Raw genomic sequence first — 14827 nt, 5'->3', positions numbered from 1 at the left:
ATGCCACCCTTTGGTCAGTACAGATGGGCTCCACTCCCAGATCTAATCGGGCCTACACTGACTAGAGAGGACCATTCTGACTCGGTCTAGCTTCTGATGTCACTAGCTTTCAAGTTTTCACTTTATCTTGTGGAGTTTTGCATAAATATTCGGTGGCAGTGTTGTTGTTTTTTTTTTTTTAAATAAAGGAAATAGGAAGATTGCTTTAACTCTGCCCATAGTTTCAGCAGCTGCAGACACATCTTTAATGCAGCAAATGGGAGGGGCTGCAGAGGCTTCCTTGCATGCATGAGAACAAACATATGTTCTTCCTGGGACACCCCATGGAAGGAGCAAACTGTAGTCATCGAGAGGACATGGGCTTCTGTCTCTGCTTTCCTACCTATTAACAGGTCAGTTTACCTCTTTGGTAAAGGGACAGTACCTGCTTTGACACCCTTTTGGGGTTGATAATGAAGGTCAAATGATGTATTGGGACTTGAAAGTGCTTTGAAAGAAAAATTATGCAGGTAGGTGGTAGCTTTCATCTCTTTCTTGTGTTACAAATAGGAATAACTAAAGAGTATATTCCCTGGAACATAGCATCATATGGAAGCTTCAGAGGAGTGGTTCCCTCTCTAAGAAGCCACTTTATCTTCACTCTGAGAATGCTCAGAGCGGCAGCGGTATGCCTCAGATTGTGTCCATCTGGTGTTAGCATCATTAATCATCACCTTTGAGCCAATAATCTGGTTTTGTTTTTTAATAAAGGAAATCTCTTTTGGATCATACTATTTTTAGTCTATTACCTTGAACTTGTATTCAATGGATTTATAGAACATGTAAGTGTATCTGAACGAATGTGCTGTACACAAGTCTTGATTAGTTCTTCATATTATTTTAGCACTTTGGAATAGTGGCAAATCTTGGTTCACATTGAAAATTAGAATTTTTATACATGTGGTTCTTAGTATATGTGAATAATTTTGGAGTTTACAGTATATTTTAGGCATATAGAAGTACTTCAGTAGAAGTATCGTGTCGTTGTTAACTGGGTGGTTGTTAAAGTAATGAAAATTATTTATGCCCAGACTCTTCTACTCAAGAACCAACTTTGAGCTTTGGTACACTGAAGACTCAACCTAAACCTCCCAACAAAGAAAGGCCGGCAACTCTGACTGGCCCCAGCAGGTGGTGCTGCTGGTCACACTCGTCCCTTCAATCCCCAGCATCACAAAACGTTCCACTGTCTGGTTCGTGTGTCTGTGCTTAGTTTTGAATTATCTTAAGAATATGAATAACCTCATCATTTCTGATAAGCGCAAAAGCAGTGAGAGTATCGAAATGCTGGTGTCAGGGAGGAAGAATTTCCTCTGCCTTTCAAGGTCCTTCTGGCCAGACTAAGAATCAGATTGACATGAGACAGATTAACAGGAGAAAATCAAATTTAATTTCATTTGTATGGGAACGCCACACAGACCTGGAAATTCCAAAGAGAGTCAAGCAAAAGGAGGTATATATATCATCCTGAACTAAGGAGAAAGAGGCTAAGGGCCTGGGACTTAAAGGGAATGAATGTAATTCACAGGAAGATGAAGAGGAGTAAATGTTTGGTGAACAAATGTTTGCCTGGTCACTCAGAAAGAATGGGACATAGAGGACTTTGATCAGACAGGCCTTGCCATATCTGGCTCGTAGTCTAATGTAGTTATCTATAGCATAGTTCTCTTCCTGGAGCAGGTCCTTTATCTAAATTCTTTTAGGCAGTTGAGGTGGGGAGGTAAAGAAATTTTCCTGAATGTGCTGTGTTTTGATTGCTTTTAGTTAAAAAACAATGTGCATGCCGAAGTGGTCCATCTTGGGGTAGTTTGCCTTTGGTGATAGATGGATGATGGGAAAAAATTAAGATAATAAAGCAAAAAGCAAGTGTTGAAAAAACAGTGTTGTATGTGTATATAAGATGAATCATTCAGTTGAACAAATAATTCTAAGGGACAAAGAATAACTCACACAGTATGCTTAAGGGTATTATACCCGTAACAGTAATTGGCAAGTGATGGGGCGAAAAATATTTGACAAAGTAGAATATATGTTAAAAGAGACATGTCAGATGCCTGTTAGCCTGATGCTAATTAGGAAACAATTGAGAGTTTGTTGGAGAGCTTAAAGGCTGAGCATGGTGGAGGTGCCACTGACAAATCCTGGGTCCAAAGCTGTGCTGGCTGCATTGGTCCAGGTCCTGTGACAAACCAGTGGGGAGGTCAGGGGTGTAGATACCGAAGCTGGAACCTTATCTACTGCGCATGAGGAGGCAAGGGAGGGTGGTTACCTGCCTCCTAATTTTTAACATAGAGAAACGATCCTTTTTGCAAAATGATGCCCCACAGATCTTACCGCATTGAAGAAAGGGAGAGTGAGCCTGTTTTTAAAACTCACATTCCTTATGGTAGACATTTATTTAGAGACTGCAAGCCCAAACCCTTCAAAATTGCCGTGGACTTTTGAGCAGACATATACAAAACCTGCTGGAACAGTCCTAACTTGTTCATAAATAAGAACTGGTTACTGTGCTATTTTGGATGCAAAGAAGTTATGTATTCTTTTATAATATTAAAATAAAAAATAAGACATAATATTGTAGGTAGGTAGTAATTTTGAAACCTATAGGATTCATTTTTTGCCAAGTAATAGGCATAAAGAAACTTTTGACCTAGAACTTATTTCCTGTCGTTACAGTGTCAACATAGTGGAAAAACTATAAACTCTGGCACAAGTCAGCTGTGTGATGCCAGCAAGATACACAACTCCTCTGCGACTCAGTTTCTTCCTCTGATAATTGGGCATTGTGTTGCCCATCCATTAGAGGTGTTGTGAGTAATAAAAATAAGACTGACTAAGTCACCGTGCCTGGTTGTAATGGTCCTTCCATGACTAGCCGCCAGTGGAATTAGCCCAAATAGCACTCCCTATGATTAGTAAAAAAAAATCCCAGCAGAAGGCTTGAAGAGTGCCACCAGCAACTGCCATGACCAGTTTTATCAACTAACATAAATGAAACTTTTGTAACAAACAGACCAAAATTCAATGGTCAAAACATAACAGAAGTTTCATCTTTCTTAAAACATCCAGGATGGGTTCTGATTCAGGAGGGCCCAGGTCCACCCAGTCAGTTAGGGACTCGGGCTTTTGATGGTTCTCCAGTTTTTAGCAGTAAGCATAGGAAGGGGGAAGTGGCCTAGAGGCATGTGGGAAAGAGACTTTAAGGACTAGAATAGAAGTGGCAGATACGAGTTATCACCTGCGTTATAGTGGAGATGGCTTATTCCCACGGGCGCACCTAACTGCTAGGGCAGCTGGGAAATGCAGTATAGCTACTGTTAAGAAGGGGGCAAAATTGAGTAGCCACACTGGTTTATTACACGGCTTAGTAATGACCCCAAAGTATCCCCTGTGCTCCACACTGAATTTTGGTACCAACATTTTTCTGAAAATTTACTGACAATTTCTGATCAATATCAAAATTGTGAATCCTCAGGCGCAAGACACATAAATCCTGGTAATATGGGCTGCAGGTTGGCTCTATTAAGCTGTAAAGGATGTGTGGCTTTTCATGTTGGGACTTGGTCCAGACTCTGCATTCAGGCCAGGGACCCGGTGACAGGGGCCTGAGTAACTGACCTGGTCTAAAGAGGCACTCAGTGTGATAATGCCAGCTCAGTCACGATGCCTGAGCAATTGACATGTGGCAGGCAGGAGTGGCACCAGGGAATCCAGGCAATGGATCCGGGAACCCCATTGGCAGGAGTTGCCTCCTGGGAAATCTGTCTGGAATGGCATAAACCCAGACACTGGGCTGGGTAACAGGGGTGGGCGAGGTGGGAAGGGAATGTGATCAGGCAGGGAAAGTGGGCAGGGCTCCCAGGCATGGAACTGATCCATTCCTGCTTCTGCTCCTACCTAGAGAGAGAGCAAGGCACATGCAGTTAAATGGCAGAGACTAAGCATTTTTCTGGTCTAACCAAAAACAGGGGGTGAGGTAGAGCAGGGATTAAGAGAAGAAGAGAATTTAAATTAAGGAATAATGGTGATGTCTAGAAGCCATTCAGGGGCCCTGGGGCCAGCTGGGAACAAAATACAGAAACTCACTTGTCATGAGTAAACCACCAGCTCCAGGATCTTGAGCCATAATTCATTTCTATGCCCTACTGAGTGGGGAGGCTAAAGTTTCGCACACCTGCTGCCTCAGTCATTAATGGCTCAGGAACTCAGGTGCTGGTGGGAAGCTTTGGTGCATCCACCTATGGGGGTGCAGGGGACATTGAAACAAGGGAAGCATGAACAGATTATCTGCTGAAATTGCATTGTAGTTCTAAATGGTATAAAAACGTGTTTCATTTAATTTTTAGTCACTCTCCAGTTCCTCAAGAAATATTCAACAAATGTTGGCAGATTCTATCAATCGTATGAAGGCATATGGATTTCACCAGGTAAAGACTTAACATTCTGTCTTCAGGGGGCTAAATGCATAGCCATTGCCACTAATGTTTCACAAATTGGTATATTAGTCTCACACAGAAATGAAAGCGGCAGATGTGAAATCTGTCTTTAAAAGCTTGTGAACATAGCTCTTCATTTTTACCTGTTTATCCGGACTTGGGAAAGTCTTGAGTATCGTGGAAAGAATAGATGCCAAGACATATCTGCTAAACTCCTCACGGAAGATCTAACGCAGAGACAATATCCTGGGCTGCAGCAAACACTGAGGAAAGACTGATCTCAGGGAGCGATAAATGAAGCATTTAACTTGGCAGAAATCATGAATTCAGATTAGGTTCCTTATGTGTTCCTTGTTTCTGTGAGCTGGATCCTGTTCGATGAACCATCCATGCCCACTGTGCCAGGAGCTCCTTTGGGCACTCATATCGCTCACACGCCCATCCAAATGTGATTCTCCCTACAGACAGAGCCTCTTTCCTCCATTGTGCTAGACTGTATCCCATCATACATTCCTCACAAAAAATGGAGCATAGATGGGCCGTTGGAAACCATAGTAGATCTGACCTGCAGAAAGTTTGAAAAAGTAATGTAAGATGTGAAGCTGTAAAGAGAAGGTTCTGTGTGACCACAGGACTGAGGCATGGCCACGGTGGAGGCCCTCGTTCCAGTGGACAGTGCAATCTGCAGGGACATGTGTGAACTGGGATAGCTCTCATTTAGCCTTCAAGAAACTATGATGAATTTTTGCAGTGTAGTCCCGGTGTGCATCTTGTTGGTATAATATGTACCTTTCTAAAACAGTAGCAATAGAGCATCTAAAGGAAAATTTTGGTAACACTGCCTGGATTACATTGTTTCATTTTAAATGATAGAAAAACAAAGGATCTTTGTATTTATTTAACCAATGTCCATGGAGTTTCTCTGTGTGCTAGGCTCTGTTATAGGCATTGAAAGCACTATAAGCAAAACAGATAAAATCCCTGCCCTCAGGAAGCTTATATTCTGGATGAGGGAGACAGACAAACACATCTATGAAGTCATAAGTTCTGTGGAGAAAAATAATGCAGGATAAGGGAGCTGAGGAATGCTGGGAGGGTGGGGACAGACTTTTTATAGAGATGGTCATAGAAGGCTACTCTGAGAAGGCACTACTGGAAGAGAGAGCTGACATAATGAAGGAGGGAGCCATGTGGAGACCGGGGGACATTATGTCCCAGGCAGAGGCAACACCAAGTATGAAGGCACAAAGGCAAGAGCACACTTGAGATAGTCAACAACAGCAGAAAGGTCAGTGAATGAATGAGAAGGGAGATTAGGGTTGAGAAACATGTAGACCCTTGTAAGGAATCTGATCTCTTGGTGTTATGTCAAGCCCTGATGAAAGATGAGACCATCCAGAGGGTGAGTCTAGATGGAAAAGAGAGAGCTAAGCTTTCTTGGCTCCAAAATAAGGAGGATAGACTAGAAGGTTCTCAAACATTTTTAGATGTGAGACAGCCAGATTTTCGGTCTTCACACCCTCTCATGAGAATGCGCGAAACCATGGGCCAATGCATTCCTTCTCTAACTTAAGAAATTATATGCGAACTCAAGAGAATGAGTGAGCAGATAGATCACTTACCCAGCTTCTCTGGAGAACAAAGATAGTAAAACAGAGCTTTTCGACTTAGGAGGCAATGGAGAGGGTCTAATGAGGAAACTGGTGGTAAGTATTTCCATTAACAAGCTGGGATAATGGGCTTTCCCTGGGAGATATTTTGACATCAAACTGCCCATCCTCATGTATATAAACCTCAGTCTGTGGGTGTTTGGAAGTGTCCAGCCTCACTGCTGTTGCCCCTTCACCCCTCAGCCTCTACCTGACTTTCCCATGCTTGGCTCACCATCCCCATCCTGGACCTACATGCTTCTTGCAAAAACTTGTAAAAATGGGATAATGGTTTGGTTTCCTAAGTAGAGGACATAAAGATCAACCTGTAAAGATTTTGCTAAAAGTAAATTTTCTGAAGGAATTCTTAAAGAATCAGGACAAGTCCTTAAGTTTTCTAGCTGCTTTGGAATGAATAGAGTGGTCGGGGCTCATCTCATCCATTACTCTGTGAAACTCGTTAATTTGTCTCCTTTCCCTCTGTGCCCCAAACATAGTGATGCTACATGTTAAAGAGAAATATGATTTACTAGCTACAGCACTCCCCAACATTTGATTGTCATCAACCACATACCATCTGTATTATTAGTGAATATTTCTCCTTAAGTAGACTTACTTTGTAAGCTTTTGCTTTTCCTAAGCACCCATATACACTATCATGGTTTAATGTTATAGCTCTTTTCTAATCATTTTAAATCATTTTAAAATATGCATGTGGAAGATGAACAAAGCTCCACTTTCAAGGTTTTTTTTTTCCGTTTAAGTTTAGAAATTGCTAGCAGTACTTTTTATGTATTTCAGGTTTATACATGGCTTCAGTAAGGTGATAACAAATTTTAACAGTCATTTAAAACACCAAAAGCTGGTGGGTTTGTTTTTTTTTTTTTTTTTTTTAAGAATTTATTTATTTATTTGACAGAGAGATCACAAGTAGTCAGAGAGGCAGGCAGAGAGAGAGAGGAGGAAGCAGGCTCTCCGCAGAGCAGAGCCCGATGTGGGACTCGATCCCAGGACTCTGAGATCATGACCCAAGTCAAAGGCAGAGGCTTAACCCACTGAGCCACCCAGGCGTCCCAGCTGGTGGGTTTTTGTGGGGTTTTTTTTTTTGTTTGTTTTTTATAATAAGAGGAAACAAAGGGAGCTTAGCTCTAGGCAGGAAAAGAAAGTAAGGAAAAAAATGAAGATAATAAATACATGAAAGTTTAGTTACATTTGAAATGAAAGAGTGAATGAATGATCACCTCCTATATTAATTGTGATTTATGACTTCCCACAGTGATCAAAAATGGGTTTCACAACATCAAGGTTTATATTTTAGTTGGGGTGAGATAATTTAACAGAATGTCTTTATCTTTCTGTAGGAAAACACACACACACAAAAAAAATACCTGTCGATTCTGAGATGCAAAACGAAGCATGGTCAGTCTTTTCTGACCCTCTCAGCTTCCTTTGTTATTATAGGTGACCGCGGCTTTTATTTGGTTCACCAAGTACTAAATTCAGTTTTCTAGTAAGCCCTCAGAAGGCAATACCCAAATAAAGTACTTTTTTAGGTCTAAGTGATTTGGTGTGAGTTTTTCTTTAGTTAAAAACTAATTCCCTTCAGTGTACTTAATGCCACAAAGCTGTTCACTTCAAAATGGCTAACATGGTTTTTATGTTATGTGTATTCTTCCACAATATTTAAAAAGGTTAAAATGATAATTTTCATGTTCTGTATATTTACAACTTGAAAAACAAATTCCCTTTTTAAGGAAGACTTGTGTTTCTTATTTTATATTTTCTCTAAGAGGATGCTTTGTAAAAATTTAAAAAGCAAAACAAAAAAAAACAAAAAATATTCCTTTTTGGGTCACCTAAAATGTGTAAGTACCACGTTTTTAAATAATTCTTTTAAAGATTTTGTTTATTTGAGAGAGAGAGCAGGAGTATGAGCAGTGGGGAGGGGCAAAGGCAGAGGGAGAAACAGACTCCCTGATGAGCGTGGAGCCCGATGTGGGGGCTCGATCCTAGGACCTGGGATCATGACATGAGCCAAAGGTAGGCCCTTAACCAACTGAGCCACCCAGGTGCCCCCAGTACCACATTTTTAGACACTGGTTTGAGGGCACATGGAGGTATGGCTGAGATTGCTCTAGAAATGTGCTGTTATTTTTACGGAGCCTGTCGGATACTGCAGTGTTTACACTGGTGCCTTGAAGCCGTGTTTAGAAACTATTTGAGGGATTTCAATTTAAAACAGTTAAGTGATGTTTGAGGAAAATGGATATTTATTGAGTTTTACTATGTGTTACAGACTATGGGAGACACTTTTTAAATATGGGTTAACCCTGACTCTAACCCGATGAAATATTTGTAGTTTTCTAATTCTACTTAAGCAAAGACAGCCTAAGAGAGGTTTGGTAATGGGCCACGTGGTTGCACAGCTAAGCCATGATAGAGTTAGCTTCAGGTCTCACCCACTCCAAGCTTTTCCCATAACAACAAATTCCCTAGCCAGGGGGCCAGAGGGAGTTACATAGAAACCGGCTCTTCGGTGCCCCTGACTCCTCCCCTCCCCACTCCTCTTCTTCCTCTTGGCAGAAAACTGCCAGAGTTACTCACTAGTGTTTGTTTCTGGTTTTGTGTGTGGGTATTTCTTTTTTAACAGAAGAAGGAGCCTGTGAAGAAAACACAAGATGAAGAACTAAAACAAATAGATGAGGAGAAAGCCAAGCAGATTTATAAAAGCTGGAAAGAAGATTCAGAGTGGCAGGCATCTCGTGAGTACCCAGAGGCCTCCGTAACACCTTAGACTCTCCAGGCCAGTTCCTACTCTTAGTCAATCAAAGAAGCGCTTAAAATGGTTGTTGAGAGGCTTAGGAGTCACTTCTTGAATAGCAGAAGAGTAGAAAGTTTCTCCACTCATCTTTGTACCATCACAGTTGTGATATAGCTGTTTGATGGAATGGTATATAGCTCTGAAAAAACACGTTTTGGAAGAGGGTTTAATGACATTGAGATGTGTTTATATCTTTTTTCCACTGAAAGAAGAAAAATTATAAAATAGTATGAAAAATATTCATTTTTTAAAATGCCTTAGTATATGAAGTAAAAAAACTGGAAGGTTATTAACATGTTAACATTTTTTTTGTTTTATTTGGAGGGTTGGGATTTGAGCTTTATTTGAATTCTTCTTCTTGTTATTCTGTACTTTTCTAAATTTTCAACAGTGAACTCACCTTAACTTTTTGATAGAAGAACCCAGGAATAACCGATTGGATATATCAGCACCTCCCATACCTATGACCTGACCCTGACTCCTTCTTGAGTTAGCAGCGCCAGAGATAAACCCTCTCAGGAAGAGGTCAGTGCAGGCTAAGCCAGAGCCAAGCGTGCTCAGCAATACTAGGGGAAAATGCAGGTTTGAGACAGGATGAGGGTTTCCAGCTGACTCAGAAAGAGGTTTACAAGCCAGGTTATCCCTTGAGGCCACTTGAGGGAGAAGCAGGAGAATGGGTGACAGTGTTTGCAGGGTGCGGAGAATCTGGTCTTCAGTTCCATTACAACGAACACTATTAACATGACAGTTTTGTGAAGCGAAAATATTTGCAAGACCCAGTCACTTCCATGCAGTGACGGTGACGTTCTAGTGTAATGGAACATTTTTGGCTTCTCTTTGAAGTCAGATATAATGGGACATTTTTGGCTTCTCTTTGAAGTCAGATATAATGGGGCTTGACTGAGAACACCTGAAGTGCAAACACACTCAAGGAAAATTAGTCTTAGCATCCTGCATTAAAGCCCTTTACTGCTATGTTGCTAAAACAAAAACAAAACAAAACAAAACAATTTCTTTAAATTAAAATCTTTTTATGACATTAAGTGATGATGGCATAATAAGACTTACCATATAAATGACACTGTTTGAGAATTTCACATTTATTTACTATTTAATTAATAAATTTTTAAAAAAGAAAAAAAAAACACTCTATTTTACAAAGCAACATTAAAAGGTGGCCTTGGGGTACTTTTTATGTGTACCAGCACATTCTCTGATTGTGGAGAGAATCATTTTGTGTTTTTGGTCTAGCAGGCCCATTCACAACTTGGTTCAGCTCTCCGGGGCCTCTGAGTGTGACCTGCGGCCAGCCTCGCCGACCTCTCACCCCGTCCCCAGCCGCTGCACTGAGGAGCTCCTGAGAGCCTGATCTTTGCTAGTGATGTCCTGAGCTGAGCACGGGAGGGATGATACCACCTCTTCTTATTCAGAGGCTCCCAGCCAGATGGAATTCGAACTCCGGCTGCGACTCATCACTTAGTCTTGCCAAATGCAGGAAATTCTCAAACACGTGGTTCTCCATTTCTGTCTCCTTCTTTCCTCTTTCTCCTCCTCCTCCCTCTTAGGATGTCCTAAAACCCACTTAGGCAGGAACTCTGCGGGGAGCGCTGGGCAGCTGTGAATGTGCAGGCTCTGGGAGTCCTAGGCGCGGATACCGATTGTTCGTTATTATCAGAAGGTGACAGAGTCTCCTGAGAGATGGTGCTCATCACCAGCTGACTCCTCTCACCATCTCTGTGGGCTGACCAGGGCCTTTCTCAAACCCCCTTGTTTTTCTAGTGCGAAAATCCAAAGCCGCTGATGAGAAGAGACGCTCTTTGGCTAAACAAGCGCGGGAAGACTATAAGAGGTTATCACTTGCGGCCGAAAAAGGAAGCGGTGAGGGACCACAAAGCCCCCCAGGAGTTCTACAGAAACCAAAAAGACCCCCCCTTCCACCCAAGCCTCACTTCCTAAACCCGGCGGGATACCCTCCAAAGCCTCTTGGGTAAGAAGCCACACAGATGGCTTTAAGCATAACGGTTGAAACTGCTGATTAAAGACAAATTGCGTGAGGGCGGTTGGGAGGGGAAGAGCGGCTGGCTGCCTGTGTAATTCAGTTCTGCCTCACCTCTAAGCCTGTCTTCCCGAGACACCTGGTCTGGATTCATCCTCTTCTTAACTATAAAGTATCCACAGTTTGTTATAATAAGATTCCCAGTAACTTAGAGAGGGTGTGCATCGAGTTCAGTGCCTTCCTGCGCCACTAGCGCACCCCACCCCGACCCCACCTCGTGGCGGTAAGCGGGCCGGCGAAGGGAGGAGCAGAGACCGGGGGTCTCATCAGCGCTCAGTATCGCTGTTAGTCGGAAATGATATCAAAGGAGGAACCTAAGGGCTAGCTGACTTTGACAGCATCAGCGAGTTGAGTTTTCATTGCTCCGGATTGAAGATTTGACAGTAATCCTCATTCTGGGACACAGAGCCAAGTTCATATGTTGAGTCTGGAACTTTTCCTTCTTTGAATGAACACTTTTTTGGTCATGATGGTGCCTTTGCCTTGTCAGCTATAGGAACTTAGGTAGAATAGTTTGTTTTGTAAACTCCCTGAAGAGAAATACGATGGTATTGTAGCAGAAACCCCCTTTCCCTTATGTTAGTTAACTGTTCATAAAATTATTTTCTCCTGGATATTGGGATTTTTTCATATTCTAATATGTAGAAAGACATTATTTAAAATATACCAGAAGAATCAAATAGTCATTAAACGAAACAGAAGCCTTGCCTTCTGAAATGAAAACCAATACTTCTCTGTTACAAGTACAGAGAAATAGAAAGCAAACCAATCTTTCTTTGCTTGGCGTCAGTACTGATCTTCAAGGCCTTTCCTAATGGGGATTATGACCTCAGAGGAAACAGAAGGTGGACCTTTTCCTTTACTATAATTATTTCTACTTACTCAACTGAAAGGTTCCATTTTGGGATGTGGGGGCCAGAACTAAAAGATCATGCTCTATAAAGTGACAGTTTGGGGAATGATTTTTTTTCTTACGGACAAAAACCTAAGAAAAGTAATCAGAAACAGGTATCCTCGCAGTTTTGTGAACACGTCACAAAGGTGTGAGCTCCTGCCCAGGGTCCTCTTCAGTGCCTGAGCTGGTCTGTGCATTGGCCCCAGATCCCCAGCAGGGCTATTTGTGTACCTGCCCCTGTTCTCCAGGCTCTTCCAAGGGGGTGACTGTGACGTGTAACATGCCCTGTCCCACACTATTTTTAGTGCACAGTGTATGTGATTGACATGGAAGTGGCCTTGATAAGGGCAATTCTTGTTTCGAGCTGTGCTCAGTTGAGCTAAGTTTTTCCAACTTAACACACTTGCATGAAATGCTTCTTGTGAGGCAACCAGACTGGATGGTTTTTGGGCTGGGACAACAATGTATGACTAAGGTCAGCTAGGAGCCAGCCCAAGAAAAGACAGAGATTGGCTGTCCTTAGAGTTTTTGCTTAACCTCCAAAGACTTTCCAAAGAAAAAGAACCTAATTTGAAAGCTAGTAAGAGCACTCGTCATATAATCTCATGTGTATGTAGGATCTGATTCCCAAGAAAGTCAAATATTATAGTCAATCTTCTCCAAAATTCTATGTATACATGCACATGAATATGTACATACTTACGTGTACATCTGGCATACATGTCACATGTAACTCGTGGGGACATGTTACCATAGAACACAGGGTCATAAGTTAATTTACATGACAGGCATCCTGGCAGTTCATCCAAACTCATCCTTGTCTTTACACTGAGTTCTGCTCAAAATTAGTGGGTTATTGTGTGAGACTTGGAAATATGTTTATTACATTGCAGTGTTACTTTTTGTAGTGGAAATCAACTTACATCCCAAAACTTTAGTTCTGTGACTGAATGTATTTTAAAATTATTCTACTGCTTGTATCTTTTTCTTATCAATCTTCAAACACTCTTCTTTCTTTGACTTCATATTTCTGAGACTGTCTTTAGCAGAACCAAACCTCTTCAAAGTATGGGAGAGAAGAAAGCAAGTCAGGGATGTTGGAAACAAAAAGAAGAGAAAATTTAATACTGAAAATGTTAGGAAAGAGATTTTTTATTTTTATTGCATTTGTTTTGTTTGCAAAAACATGCAAGTAAAATAGTGTTGGGGGTGTATTTCACTTTTTAATGCTTATTTTCTCAAATTTTAATTGGAAGTTAATGGAGCTTTTGTTCATATTAAAAATGAATTAAAATCTTTGTATTAACACAGGAGTAGCTCATATCCATGACTAGCCCTATAGGACTGGAAGGACAAGTGACAGATTTATGTTCCTTCCTATTTTTTTGACTAACCCTTGAGGAGTTAGGTATATAATGGCAGTAATTAGGGGTCCAACTTCCCATTAGCTCAGCCCATGTAATTAGATCTCCAAATATATATAATTCTCTCTGCCTTTATACATGATTTATATATACAGGATATATATGATTTTCGAAGGCATTGTTTTCAAGTTAGTTAAATCTAACTTGAAGAACTATTCTCTAAATCTCAGAAACCAGGGAGTGACGAGGACAGCGTCCAACTCTGCCCAGGAGGACATCATTCGGTGGTTTAAAGAGGAGCAGCTACCACTGCGAGCAGGCTACCAGACAACCTCAGACACCATAGCTCCCTGGTTCCATGGTGAGTACACAGCTGCCCTCGACAGCCTCATCGGACGACAGATGAGGCTGTGTTCATCTGTTAATCCACCAGGAGGGCAGAAAGAATAAAGGCTTCCTTTTATTTGTGCTGTCCAAGAAGAGTCTTTGAAATTATTTTCACACAGCAGTTTTTCAAAGGTTTCTCGGTGAGTTGCAAGCTCATGACAGATTTAGAAAACAGTCAGCAGTTGGGGTCTCTGCAGGTGCTGTGCGTGTTCATTTGTCACCACAAATAAAACACCGCTGGGTGGGTGGGGAAAGCGATGGCTCCTGCTCGCCTACCACAGGGCATTTGACTGTGATTTCCTTCAAATGGCAATGCCTTTCATCCACCGTGCACAGTGGGGAGAGTCCAGTATGCCCTTGGGTGTGGTGGGCAGGGCACTGGTGTAGCAGCCAGATGGTCAGCTCTCCATTAACAGCTGAGTGACTGAGCAAACCATCTTTCTCTGTAACAAGTCAAGTTATCTGAGCCTCATTTTCCTCACCTATTTAATGAAGGAGTTGAACTTTATGATCTTTAACCTGAAAATTCTGTTACTTTGATCTGTGTTTCCATTAAGTAGTTGAAGCTGCCAGGTGGGTTTGTTAGACCAAAGCAGATATTACCTAATAAACCATTTCTTGACCCTAGAAACTTGATTAATTCAAGCCTCTGTCTAGCCAGCCCATATTTCACTCTCCTCTCCGTTTCTTGGACTTCAGGAAAAGAAGTGGTTTCTTGCCTCAGTTGGCTTCTTTAGGGTCAGTGGTGGACCTGGATTAATTGGCTCTATGTACAACAGAAGTGCTTAAAAAAATAAGGTTCTCTCACAGAGCACGCTTATCCTAAAGGACAAAACCTCGGTTTGAAACATGTTGAAGTCTTTTTTATTTTTAAAATTTTTTTAAAGATTTCATTTAAGAGAGAGAGAGAGAGCGCGTGCACGAGCACGAGCAGGGGGGAGGGGCAGAGGGAGGAGCAGACTCCCTGCTGAGCAGAGAGCCCAGTGCAAGGCTCAGTGCAAGGCTCAAGGCCAGTCTGAATCCCAGGGCCCTGGGATCATGACCAGAGCTGAAGGCAGATGCTTAACCAACTGAGCCACCCAGGTGCCCCGAAGGCTTCTCTCTTTTAATTAGTAACATGTCATACACAAATATATCCACAAAAATAGGGTCCCAAACAAATAACATGGTGAACTTCTAA

At 41.8% G+C, this 14827-nt stretch overlaps 1 protein-coding gene across 4 annotated transcripts in view; it reads left to right on the top strand.

Moving 5' to 3' along the window:
* SH2D4A (SH2 domain containing 4A) overlaps positions 1-14827 on the top strand; it is a 59136-nt gene that overhangs the window by 29938 nt on the left and 14371 nt on the right. Inside the window, exons 5-9 of one of the 4 annotated variants that reach the window (XM_032837986.1) lie at positions 2716-2844; positions 4386-4466; positions 8775-8886; positions 10725-10932; positions 13491-13621. In XM_032837986.1, the coding sequence (XP_032693877.1) occupies positions 2716-2844; positions 4386-4466; positions 8775-8886; positions 10725-10932; positions 13491-13621 (661 nt within the window). The remainder of the gene's footprint in view (positions 1-2715; positions 2845-4385; positions 4467-8774; positions 8887-10724; positions 10933-13490; positions 13622-14827) is intronic. The other 3 variants (XM_032837987.1, XM_032837990.1, XM_032837988.1) reach the window with 3 other exon arrangements.

This window comes from Lontra canadensis, unplaced genomic scaffold (genome assembly GCF_010015895.1).
Source record: "Lontra canadensis isolate GAN:19392208 unplaced genomic scaffold, GSC_riverotter_1.0 scaffold101, whole genome shotgun sequence".
In the NCBI taxonomy this organism is placed as follows: domain Eukaryota; kingdom Metazoa; phylum Chordata; class Mammalia; order Carnivora; family Mustelidae; genus Lontra; species Lontra canadensis.
This window is presented reverse-complemented; position numbering and strand designations above follow the sequence as displayed.